Source organism: Amphiura filiformis, chromosome 18, assembly GCF_039555335.1.
Source record: "Amphiura filiformis chromosome 18, Afil_fr2py, whole genome shotgun sequence".
Taxonomy (NCBI): domain Eukaryota; kingdom Metazoa; phylum Echinodermata; class Ophiuroidea; order Amphilepidida; family Amphiuridae; genus Amphiura; species Amphiura filiformis.
In genome coordinates this window covers 21,605,520-21,619,729 of record NC_092645.1, presented here as the reverse complement: position 1 = coordinate 21,619,729, position 14,210 = coordinate 21,605,520, and the positions used below count along the sequence as shown (strand labels likewise).

The 14,210-nt window shown below is 37.3% G+C and overlaps 1 protein-coding gene across 1 annotated transcript; it reads right to left on the bottom strand.

Annotated features, from left to right (window-relative positions):
• Positions 1–1,684: 1,684 nt before the first annotated feature.
• On the bottom strand, positions 1,685–13,943 carry LOC140139035 (major facilitator superfamily domain-containing protein 6-A-like). Its single transcript, XM_072160817.1, has 6 exons — positions 13,203–13,943; positions 9,217–9,370; positions 7,331–7,487; positions 4,846–5,049; positions 3,756–3,991; positions 1,685–1,846 (listed from the first exon to the last, which is right to left on the bottom strand). The coding sequence occupies exons 1-6, from the start codon at positions 13,931–13,933 to the stop codon at positions 1,685–1,687; spliced, it is 1,644 nt and encodes a 547-aa protein (XP_072016918.1). The 5' UTR covers positions 13,934–13,943.
• Positions 13,944–14,210: the final 267 nt, after the last annotated feature.

Sequence of the window (14,210 nt, the reverse complement as noted above, 5' to 3'; positions counted from 1 at the left end):
AAGTTCAAGTTTTGAGATATTTGCTCAAAATATCAAGCGCTATCTTAAGAACTACTGAACCAATACAAGTCTTGTTTGTGCATATTTTAATACATGTTTCATGCTGATTCCAAATATGGTCATGAAAATGTACAATTCTGAAATTTTTTAACTTAAAAAAATGAAACTTGTCGTCTGCAGTCGACACCCTCGTGGATAGAGTTAATATAGATCTTCTATGACGTCATTGAATAACAAATGTGTCACATTTACCCTATTTTACTGATAATTTATTGCCAAGCAAAAAAAAATCAAGGACGATTTCCATCAGGTGTGAATAAGCATACAATAAATCAAGTATTTTGAAATATTTCCAGAATTATTTTTAAAGTTTTTCTTTTTCAGTTAGAGAGATGAAAAGGTGCATGGTATATTCTTGCAGACACTCAAAATTAAAGTAAAAAAAAATTAATAAAAAAATTAATTAAAACTGCATCCGTATTAGGTTTTGAACTTGCGAAGGGCTTTGAGACGAACTATTAAGATTAAAATATTAAGATGGCCTAATCACTGCGCATCATCAGCGCATGGTGCGTTTGTTGTCATTGATAGATATTTCCTCAGTGGAAAGGCTTGAAAAATGAGGGAGTTTCATAAAATTCTTTTATTTCAATTTAAAAACGAAGCGGTAAATGTCAAAATTCAAAAAGTATGTGATACATGTAGCTGATATTTATGTTCCTCAACATCATCAGTTATTTAGCATGTTTAGTTACGTTTGGTTTATGCGTTAAAGTGTACGAATACGTCGAAGAGTGCACACCAGTTAATACAAGAGGAAACGTGCAACACGATTTAATCTAATACATTAGAAATTGCTTAAAACCCAAGTATAAGTCTGCGTAAAATGAGCAGGATCCGACTTTTTATGACGATTTGGCTCAACTTTCAAAATGTGTTACATTTTAGAAACACCAAGCTATTTGTGAGGTGGCGCGATGACGTAAGCTGTATAGCCTAGAGGGTGATCTAGTCGGCCATCCTGCCTCCCCCCCACTTATTACCATAGCGATAGGGGAAAACAATGTTTGAATGTTTTGCCTTGAACTAGACGTAAGCTTTAACTCTGCATCGCACAAAAAGGAAGAGTAAAGTAGCCAAAAAGAAGAGTCATATCCAAGATTTAAAGTATTTGAGCGACATGTTCTTTGTTTCTTAACTTCACCATGTACACACAAAATTGTGTATTGTTGACCCACAAGTTTTTTAGCCAAGGCCCGTCGGCTACCGACGGCCTAAGATGGACCGACGGGAATGATGAGTGGGGGTGGGGGGGGCGCACCGGCTATCCTGCCCCCCCCCACTGATTACCATAGCGATAGGGGAAAACAATGTTTGCATGTTTTGCCTTGAACTAGACGTAAGCTGTAACTCTGCATCGCGATTGATTATCAAAGAATAGGCATAAAGACCTGGATCGTAATTCTATGGAAATGTTACATTATGCAGAGTCCATGTACGTTTCACTCACACCTATACGATTAGTGTCTTTGAAAAGAGCTGTATTGTATTCAATCTATGATTGCACACACAGATATGACAGGTGATGAGTGCAACCTACTAATATTGCATGACAATACAGTCAAAAATGTTTTCACCTACATGACCTATCGCTATGGCAATTATTCCTGTTACATCACTACTTCTACGGCGAAAATCCATTGCGTGATGTCTTCTCCACATTTTCGTCATTGTGAACTTGTTGCTGAACCATTGTACATTTAATATGTTTTGATGAATCATCTGGCCATAGTATAATACTCCTTTCCTTGTCGGGATTAGAGTCCTTTGTAGCTCCAGAGTTTACCTGTAGATAAGAATATAACATGAGTTTGATGTCAATAGTTTTTTTGTTTTTTTGTTTGTTTTTTGTCACAGTTAGGTGGTACTAATGTCATAAGGGGTATTGTGGTTAGAACATGATATGGCAATATTACTGGAAATATTAGTGAATATCTCTAATCACAGTGGTATTGTGTGTAGAATATGACATGTATGGCAAGAATATCGAATATATTAGTGGGTTTCTCTAATCACAGTGGTATTGTGGTTAGAATATGACAATATTATCGGACATATTATTGGTGGGTTTCTATAATCACAGTGGCATTGTGGTTAGAATATGTCAATATTAACGGACATATTATTGGTGGGTTTCTATAATCACAGTGGCATTGTGGTTAGAATGTGTCAATATTATCGGACATATTATTGGTGGGTTTCTATAATCACAGTGGCATTGTGGTTAGAATATGTCAATATTAACGGACATATTATTGGTGGGTTTCTATAATCACAGTGGCATTGTGGTTAGAATATGTCAATATTAACGGACATATTATTGGTGGGTTTCTATAATCACAATATTATTGGAAATGTTGATGCATTTCTATAATCACAGTGGCATTGTGGTTAGAATATGTCAATATTAACGGACATATTATTGGTGGGTTTCTATAATCACAATATTATTGGAAATGTTGATGCATTTCTGTAATCACAATGGTATTGTGGTTAGAATATGACAATATTATCTGACACATTGGTGAAGTTCTCTAATCACAGTGGTATTGTGGTTAGAATATGATAGGATTATGTGACACATTGGTGGGTTTCTCTATCACAGTGGCAGCGCGGGAAAATGTTACAATATTATTGGAAATGTTGATGCATTTCTGTAATCACAGTTGGTTAGAACGTGACAAGATTATTGGACATAATTGGTGGATTTGTTAAATCATAGTGACATTGTAGTTAGAATGTGATTGGACAAATTTGCTTGTTTCTTTCATTACAGTGGTTTTGGGGTTAGATTGTAACAAGATTATTGGACACATTAGTGGGCTTTATCACACTAGAGTGTATGACAAAATTGTTGGACATGAAGACCTGAGCCCCTCAACATGTATACACTCAAGTTGCCTATAGTTTCGTATAGTTTGGTAATGTTTTATACATGTTCAGGGGCTAAAACAAATCTGTCACAACCTTTCATGATGTTTTCACCTTGGAACATGTATTAAACATTATAAAACCCTGAGAAACTATAAGTAACTTTAGTGTATACATGTTGAGGGCCAAGTAGACTTACGGTCTTCTTGCGCTCGGGTCTTCACATGTTGCTGGGATTCTATATCGCGTTGGTAATAAATGGTTATTGGTGGCCCAATAGGTAAATGAGGCGTGTTGGTGGTGCGTATAGAATTTAGATATACTCTATCTAAATCAAAGCTAGGAAAGTATAATTAAAGCCAGAGATAAAAAGACTAAATCGCGTCTGACGTCAGAGCAAAGGCGCGCCGTGATTGATTGCCGACCTGCGCAGTACGGCATTTTCTGTCCAGTTGTCAGAATTTCAGACGCGAACTAGTCTTTTTATCTTTGTCTTTTAATTATAAGTAATGGGGCTACGTATCCTGCATAAGTACAAATAAACACATTGGGTAACGATTGTTCGCTAGAAGAGGAAACTGAATATAATTAATAAGAGAGAAAGGACAGTTTACCCAGCCCAAAGTGTCACAATTAACAAGACAACTAATAAACACAAATCCCGACCGGCACCCCGGGACCGGCACACAACCCAACTTGAAAAACAAGCAAGGCAATGTGCCCGGATGAGATTCAAACCTAATGGATATGGATAGGGCGTCCGTCTAGTGATCGGGAGGTCATAGGTTCACAAAATATTAACAAAATGTATGTTCAATTCTTACCAAAAATATGGGTATAATTATAGCAGCAACGACAGCATTCAGAACAGCAAAGATCTGGAATGTATTTACTGATCCAAATCGTTGCACAAGATATCCGCTGATTACATATCCAAATGCGTTTCCAAATCCATGATAGAGAGAGTTCAGTAGCGATGCTAGGGAGGTCCTGTAGTCTTCTGGAACAATCTGGCTTAGGTAGGATATTGATGTGTTCCAAGTCAACAAAAATGTGAGACCTGCGATTACAATGATCATTAAAGGAGATGTGAAGGTTCCTGGTTCATTTATTACCAGTACTAAATGACTTATTTACTTATAACTCATTGGGAATGATGATGAAGATGACAATGACGATGAGATGACCATGCGCGTTTTTTTTTTTTTTTTTGGGGGGGGGGGGGGCTTTGGGGGCGCCAACCCCCTGGGGTAAAAGCATGGGGCGGCCAAAATGAAGGGGCGGCGGAAGAAGAAGGGGCGGCAAAAACAGGGGCGGCAAAAACAAAGGGGGCGGCAAAAAGAATTAGTAAATAGAAAAGGGCGGAAAAGTCTGATAAAGCATAAAAATTTTGAAAAAATGGTACTATACATCAAAATGTGCTGCTTTTAGGGCGCTAGCGCCTGAAACCCCTTTTTTTTTTTTTTTTTTTTTGCTCTTCACTTTTGCAATCGACCGAGAAAAAAATTGGGTTAACCTTTTCAGGCTGTTGAGGAAGGGGCGGCAAAATTGAATTTTCTTCAGCCCCCGGCCCCGGGGTTGGGGCGGCCACGGTACGCCACTGATGACGATCATAATAAATGTGATGAAGCTGATGAGTACGATGAATATAAATATAAATATGAATATGAATATGAATATGAATATGAATATAAATATGAACACGAATATGATTATAAACATGAATCTGACTAAGTGATAGAGCATCACAAATGCACTGGGTCCAAGAGTGAAGAAAAGAGCTCCTCTTATAGTCAAACAGATGGGATTAGGTTCCCGCAATTATCGTACAAATCATGTTGAATCTGCCGTATTTGGCAGACGTTATAGTACTTATAGGATTGTATGGAACTATCTCGTTCCTCGTACACTTACTATGAAAAATCTCGCTACCTAAGATCCACCATGGTTGTTTCACATAGGCATAGTATATAAATCTAACAAGATATGTGAATATACCCACGGTAATCAACGGGAAATGTCCAAATTGTCTTATGGCAGCACCAGTTGATAAACCTAATATGAATCCTGATACACCGTGGACAGCAGAGGCCATACCCATGATTAGTTCATCGCCACCTGTCATGGAATAAAAAAAATAGCATTTGTAAATAATATTTCATTTCGTACTACAACAGTACCAAATGGTCAGGAAGTAAGAAAAATGTAGTTGGCTTTTTGTAACTTTTACACCATATTTTATCACGTTTAGCTTCAAAATGCCAAACATTTTCGGGCTTCGCGCGCATTGTACTATACATTTATTCTGTCGCCAAATGGTATAGACCCTCCCTCGGGTCCATGGAGAACGACTGGTAATGTAGATTACATAGCATTAAAAATCAACCCAATATCGGAATCAGCGCTCAATGGACTTTCGCGTTCACTTATAAATACGAGTATATTTCTACATTTTGCTTATGTATATTGATGCATGGATGTGGTGGGTGTAATTAGTGGCGTCGATTTGTGGATGAAGAGGAATGGGTTTTTGGCATTGAAGAAAATAAGGGTGGGGGGTTACAGGACTTTGGCATTTTTTTTCATAGGGCATTATGTAATTATTTATTGTTACATTATCCAGAGATGGAACCGAACCGAGACTGGGGGCCAGTCTACAAATGGTACTGCATTCACTATACTTTAATAAATTGTCCAAACCTCATCCCTCCCGTAGTAATCTACTCACTGAACATAGGTCAAATTTCAAAATTGCTCAGATCTTTTTGGCTATTGGAAAGGAAAGAAGCACCCAACGAAAAAGAAGAAAAGGGCAACAATGAAGTTGTCTGGTACCTTTGGGTCTCGACCCCATGACCCCTCGCGTGTCAAGTAGTGCATCGCCCACCAGTTTGAGTGAATATCCAATTAAGCCTATTCGGCTTTTTGAATAACAAATATAGTGTCGTGCTATTCATGTACACTCAAATTTCGCGGTTATCGACGGGAACTTGGCGTTAGATGAACGGCTTTACGTCTGCAGAACTTTCTCTCTCATTCACAGGGGACGAAGCAAATTGGCGAATTGAAATTGAAATTGTGAGGACAAAAGAAAAGAAAAATTCAGACTGCAAGGCAGTCTAAATTGTAATGTTCATCAATGGAAATTAAGCACGGCACTAGTTTTCTTGGTCACGGACGCTTTGTACAATCTGCAAATCACTGATTATAGGGCATAAATGAATCAGTCTGCAAATTTAGAATTTGCACCTTCCTTGGGGATTTTGGATCACGGTGTCTTTATTTCTTGACCAATGTCAGCGAATGAGGTATTTTAAGAATCCGAGCTAAAAAAAGTTGCAGCTAAAAAGAGGGCGCAATGAGGGTTCTGTTTTTATTGGGACACCCAGTATCATTCCGTCTTTGTTTAGATTTAACAGGGGTGAAAATAACAGGTATTGTTTAGTTCTTTTGCTCTGTAGTATTTGTGTACAAGAACTCTTACACAGAATAGATATCTTACCCCCAGGATCCTTAGCAACATGATACATCACCCCCACTTCATCAAATAACACTCCCATTTACTTTGCACAGCTTCCCTTTGTTTTCATGTTGAGAATAGAATGGCTAAACATGGGTCGATAGTTAAGAAATAAACATATTTAGTAAGATCTGAATGTGCTCTGTTGATTGTAAATGTGCTCTGTTCACCACTACAGTGGCGTAACTAGGGTTGGGAGCGCCCGGGACAAGGAACAAAATTGCCCCCCCCCTCCCCATCCGAGAATATAAGGCCTACCACTAATTAATTTATAGCTACTATAGTAGTTAAATATCGGTCTTAAAATGTCCTTTCAATTCTTGCGTTTCACAATACGATGCGCCTCCAGCGGTCGCTGGGTCGAGGCCAAAATATGCAGTGCATCATGGGAAAATTTTGATATCCAAAGCCCGCGAAATACAAATACAATACAGGAACATACATCATTGTGGGTTTAAATGTCATCATAATGATGTTACATGCGAATGCACACAAAAACAACAATTTACAATTATAGTAGATCCATTTTCTATCTATTGATCACAGGGAATCCTTCATGGAGCTGTTTTCAATATATTTATTATCACACTCGCGTGAAAAATCAATAGCAGCTATAACGGCGATGTCGACTCTCGAGCCAAAAATTGACTGCCAAGAGCAACCGCTGGCGGCGCATCGTATTGTGAAACTCGAGAATTGATTTGGTGCTGAAATGCACTCGAAGCGCGCGTATGAACGGACCTTAAGGCTGGCGCCCGGGGCACGTTACGCCACTACACCACTATCGACCCATGTTGCACTAGATAGCAAATCAATACAGGAAATTGAAATATGAGAAATGCATTATGGGAAGTGTTAGATCTCTTGTCTGACTCTTACCTATAGTATCTAGATACCAGAATAGATAACCATGTAACGTTCCATTGCACACCCCTATGAAAAACACTACAAAAAGTATTGCCAAATTCGGTAACTTGCAGAGTTGTTTTATGACATTTCTATCCAACGTATAAGAACCATGCGATTCTTGTTTATACTGCATGGGGGAAAAGATAGCATAAAACTTAATATGAGTGTTATAAAATACGGTAAGATTTAATAATGATGAAGTTGAAAAAAAAAACCACACCACTCTGAAGATGGCCATCGCCCAAGATGGTCGAAACTGTCAGGTCAGTAAATAAATTTTGGTTTTGACAAGATGAAATGTATATAAAGAAGGACTTTCTATAACTTGCAAAATGATGGCACTTTACAAAGAAGACCAAGTCCTGGCACTAAAGCATTTCTAAAACACTAGATCTCTTTTAAATGATGAGTGTTGAAACAGAATGGGACACTGTCCGTGAAACTTCCTACACCAGGCTTCTCTTCAAACACCCATAATGCACTTGTTGTTTTTATATCTGTATATTTTATAATGTGTTGGATGTTCAGATTATCTACCGCAAATGTTTGCAAAATAACCACTCACGCCTTCCCTCTCGGCTTGTTACCTATATCACGTTATACAATACAGGGTGTCTCAATAAAAATAGGCCCTGTGTATTACAGGACATAACTTAAATAACTCATTTTTGGACGTTTCCAATGGGGCAATACACATTAAAAATAATGTGCTGCATTGTAGTTTTAGAATGGAGAAATAAGTGAAGTGAACACCCAGTGTTGCTGGATACGCTGTTATTGATGTTATTTATCATTTGATTTGTTAATAACACCATCAATACTATCATCTGCAATTGGCCATTTCATTTTGAAGGAACCATTTTCTTTAGAATCAACTGTTTCAATCACTTCAATATAAAGGTCAGTCTTACTGTCGCTTGAGAAATGTGAACACTATTATTTAGAAGACAATAGTTTGACATATTGTTAACCCAAAGAGAAAGGTGTGAAAAACATTCTTTTGGAGATTGGTTGATTGATTGAAATGTTGATTGATTGATTGATTGCTTTGATTGATTGATTGGCTTTGACCAGCAACACTGGGAGTTTACTTATTTTTGTTCTTTCATTGTACACTACATTGCAGCACATTATTGTTAATGTGTATACCTCATTGGAATGGTCCAAAAATGTGTCTATTTGTAGAATTCCAATTATCTCAGTGACGCGTGAACGGATTTTGATAATTCTTGAAGAATGTTATAGAAGACACATCGTTGATCTAGAATCTTGAAACATTTTTTATTTTACATGCCAATTTTTAATGTTAGGTACCAAATTCCACAGGGCCTATTTTTATTGAGACACCCTGTACATGCAACGACTTACTGTAATTGTTGGGCCCTCCTTTGCGCTCACATTAACGAAGGATTCATATTTAATCCTCATTTAGGCCTGGGAAATAGATTGTCTGTAAAAATGACCAGGATCTGACCTTTTATGACGATTTCAGAAACACCAAGCTATTGAGGTGGCGCAAGCTATATGGCCTATATAGTGATCTAGTCGGCATTTTCTGGAAAAACTCACTGGACTTGAGTAAGTGTAAGGATGTGTAAGGTTTGAAGAACTGAGTCGCTTTGGAGTCAAGAAAATGACGTTTCCCGGACCTTGTTTGTACAAAAAGTCAATGGGGGCTATTTATTGGTGTGCACCCTACTCTTAGCGTGATATAAGGCCAGGTTGACTATCGAATGTGTAAATTTCTGTATCATCTGATTACTTTAAACCTTTTTACAAAAATGATAGGAGTGACATTGTCGGTGAAACAGATAATAATTATCTTTCTATTTATAAATTTGGTTACCAACGCTTACCTTGAAGGAAAAACCAAGGGTAGTTAGCATTGTTCCGACAGCCATCACCTGGAACACTATAAACATGGGCTTGTAATCAGCTTTGATTAATTCTACGCCGCACTTCGACGCTGATGCACGAGTGTACATTATCCAAGGCCCGAATATCAGTGGTCTGAAAAGAGTTATACAATTCTAGGATTTTAATCTTGAAGATCGACTCTAGTGGTATATAAAAATATAAATATAATTCCCAACATATCGTCAGCCTGCTCGGATTTTTGCCTAAGTCATTTTTTGTAACTTTGAGAACAAAGTACAAAATATGGTTCAAACATGCATATTTAAACATATTAATTCTTTGCACAAGAACAAATGATAATGATACAAATGAAAGGGACTAATCCGAATTGATTAGGGTAAATACGTAACCGATGCATGCTTGAACCACGTTTTGGTCTTTGTTCTCAAAATTACAAAAAATGACTTAAGCAATTAGCATAGCAGGCTGACGATATGTGGATGGAATTATGGGAAGGAAACCTGAATCATATCTGGGTTTTATCAGGGAAATTTTCGTAGAACAATTAATTTTTAACGTCAGAAGTTCAGTATGACTGCTGATGCGTTCAGGATTAGACGTTTGAGTGGGACATTTAAACAGGTCAATGAACTTTTACCGTCAGAAGAGACCAGTAGGGCTGATGATGCGTTCAGGATTGGACGTTTGAGTGGGACATTTTCATGGGTCAATGGAATTTTACCGTCAGAAGATATGTGGGCTGATGATGCGTTCAGGATCGGCCCTACATACAAGAAATGGATGGGGGGGGGCTCGAATTTGGAAGTGACAGGGATGTGCGGACAGCAGCTCGAAACTAGGGGTCTTTCGATGAGAGCCTAGACACCGAAAAAGGGGTCTTTCAGTGAGAAGGTTCCAAAAAGGGTCTTTCCGTGAGACTGGGGAATTCTGACCAAAAAGGGGTCATTAAGTGAGACTGGGAACAATTTTGGGTCAAGATATAAAAGTTGATAAAAATTTTCAAAAATTTGAAGAAAAATAATGAAAAAATGGGGTCATTCAGTGAGAGATTATCAGAATTTTCCAAAAATTTTTTTTGTTGGAAAAAGGGGTCTTTTGGTGACAAGAAAACAAACAAGGGGATCATTGGGTAAGTGGGAGTTCAGTAAAACAAAAAATGGGGTCATTGGGTGATAGTGGTATCTTTGAAGATTTGGGTACACAAACTCTACTCTGCAACTTGAGGTCAAATTTTGCACTATGATTATGTAATTGAGGTTATTGGACTATGCCATTGGGATGAGACTCTTGTGGTCCATAGTGATAAGATTAATTAACGAGGCCTCTTAAACTTTGTTTGCTAATTACCATAAAATCTATATAGCGGTTATTGCCAAAGTTGCAATATGGTGGCACAATTGGGCGGCAAACTGTATGCAAACAACACGGCATACTAATTATACATGTTCTACATTGTTGTATTTTAAAACACTGAAGACCAAAATTGACGTAAATGCCATCGGAACTGCATATGTCGAGGGTTGACAAACAGAAGGCCTTAACTCACTTTGGGCCATTTTGAGATTTTGGTACCAAAATAATCTGTAATACCCACAGATTCTTAAAATACGCTGCAGCATGGTAGGCATCTTATCAAGATCAAGATAGTGATAGTGACATAACAATTAACATGCTTATCTTACCAAGGTCTTATCTATCTGCATGGTGTAATTGAATTGTGTATTTGTTTTAAGGATGAAACAACTGGCTCCTTTTGCATGGAAATTAGAACAGATTACTATACAAGCTGTATCAAAAAGTTTGGTACCCAGCAGTTTTGATAGTAATTGAAAAGCCTGGTTCTTCCAAATGCAATATCGGGTCCCTCTTAAAATGATAAAATGATCAGACCATAAATCTTTTGTGACTGTTTATGACATTAATCAACAAATTATGCGGATCCTAGATGTGTCGAGGATGTTACGTTTATGAACAAAACGTTACGTTTGTATTTTCAACATTGTTAATCATTGCTACGTGTATGTTAACAAATGAAAGTTCTGTAATTTTTAAATTCTTCAATGCTAAGTATTCTTTTGGATATCATCAAATTGTAAATCTCTAGTCAGATTTTCAGTATGTTAACAACTATGTATCAAAGACGTTACGTTCATGTACAAAACATTAACGTTCTTATCTTGTAAACATTGTATACCCATATAGCTACTTTTATGAAGAATGAATGTTCTGTAATTGTTTTTATCCTTCATCTCTATTAGATTTTCAGTGTATTAGCAAGTAGATGATGTATATGTATCACAGACGTTATACTTTCATAAAAACTTTTCTTTTGGTCAACATAGGGGTAGATCCCGGGTGGAGGATAACCCCCAATATTTTGCCAGGGGGAGCTTACTTATTTGTGTCTTCTATACTATCCATCATATACCCCCCTTCATAACGAAATTCAACAATATTCAATATCCAAAGCAATATCATCACTACAATATGCCCCAAAAACATAACTCCCCACCCCACATAATCGCAAATTGACACGACAGCTTCATTCCAATTCAATTTATTTCATCCAGAACGGTCCTGTGATACACCTTCCCCAATCAAACATATTTCTCTTGCATTTGAACATCTTCTACTCTTAGCATTTGATCATCTTCTACTCTTCCCTAGAAAAAATCATTATAATACCAAATCTAAACACCATGCCATGGAATTCACCATATCACGTCCAAGCTCACATTGGGCGCCCCATTCCTTTTTAAAGGAATTTTTATTATATCCTGCTATCATCGGCCAAATGACCGCTGACAAATCCAAGTATGTATTCCCTCTAATCTTCCTTCAAACTAATCTTTCTTTCAAATGAGCGGACCGTCGTCTATTTCATAACATATTTTTCAATAATTTAGCCGTATTCAGTTTTGCATGTCAGGCATGTATGTGACTTTGCAACTTTCACTGACATATGATTTGATAGCAAACGTACGGGCCTTCTTTATGTACCGATATGGGCATTGGCATGAATAGCGATGTTTCACAATACTGCCATGATGTCAAATTGTATTTGTATAAAGAACTTTCGGCTACCTAATGTTACCTACAGAAACTTACTTGTTTTCTTAATATTTTCAAAATATTCAAATGCATGCTATTGAAACTAGGTAGTATTCAAGAGTATATTACCCTGCTTAAATATTATTTAATATTCTCTCAGTTTGTGGAAATGACATTTTTATGTTACACATACATTTGATCGTGTATAGGCCGCATAATGTGGCACATACACGTTCAATCTTATTGATCAATATCGAAGACACTTGATACAAGAGTGGATACAAAATCTACCATTGAACACGCACAATGGTACATTTTGTATCCATTCCTGCATCTAGGGTCCCCAATATTGATCAATATTTGATCGTGTATGGGCCGCATTAAATCCTGCATCTAGGGTCCCAATTTTGCTCAATCAAGTCGCTCGTGTATAGGTTGCATAAGTTTGAATTGCCGAGGCGTGTATTGATCCACAGATTCTATAAATCGGTGATTGATCGCATTCACGCTATTATTGTTATGACATTCTCCAGTTTTTATATCTAGTTGATCATATTATATAATTACAAGGTTGTCTGTATCATTTACTATATCATTATAATACTTCGTTTGGGTTTCTTCTACTTTGTTTATCATCATAGTGCCCTATAATCAATATTTAGTGTTGTTGGTTATGCAGACTACTGTCAATTATACTAGGCTGTTTTGCTACACTATGATGACAGTAATATTACTATAAAAAGAAACACAGCCCTTATTTTGCACGGGTTTTAGTACCAATAGTCATAATTAATTTATTTCCGTTTTGTTTTTCATTCCCAAGAAAAATTGAATTAATGATTGAGCTACGTCATCTTGCAATAATAATACTTCAATGAAAACGAAAACCCGTCGAAATTACTAGTGCACTCACCCCAAAGCCCATCCACAAGAACCAAATGCCCTCTGTTTTCCATAATCTGCAATGTCAATGTCCATATCCTGTAGGGTATTCACCGATTCGGCGTCTGCAATACTATGCAGTGGATTAAAACTCATATCAAATAGGCAGTTGCACAACAGAAGAATGTAAAATATTTTCTGCAAGCTTTCAGAAGTGTACATCCAGGATCTATCCGCTTCTAGTGTTGTGTCGAGAGAATCACAAGACGTCAAGACGTTATTGGGGGTCAAGTTGTGTTCACTGAAGTTCTGCCTTGCCTTTCTAAACAAATACTCAGCGGAAATGTTTTCATGGTGGTTCGGGTAAGTGTCCGATAAAGAACGTAGCTTAAATGAAGACACCGCTTTAAGTTCACAATTTATCTTTCGTTGATACAAATCTTTCTGAATCGTCTCACATTCATTTTCTTCAACAAATGGTATTGTGGCAAATCCCATTGTAAACGTACTACCAATCCAAAAACACCCGCAAACAAACACAGTCACTTTTGGAGCTTGGTATTTATCAGTTAGATACCCTATCACAGGAGCAGATAAGGCCAGAAAAATCGGCCTAGCAGACGACAGGATTCCGATTCGAAATGGCGACATGCCAACCTGCTTAAAATGTAAACTGAGGAAAGGTATGATCGACATCGCAGCCAAACTGAAGAGGTAAAAGAATTTGTATACCAACATTCGACGATTGATCACAAAATGCATGGTTAGAAACTAAAATGGTACTTAATTAAACTAAATAAACTAAATGAAACATTCAATTACATCATTACATGACGTGTCTGACGCGTATCCCTTGCCTATACGTTTGCAGTAAACACCCAGGGTCAATGTATGTGCTATTCATTCTCTTCCACACTTGACTGAATTTCATGTTATTTGAGTACTGAAAGCTTACCCGGGTATACGAAATGGTATTTAAAGTCTGTGATAAAGTATACGATATAGTTATACAAGTAACATTTTAAGTTAGTTTAATAAA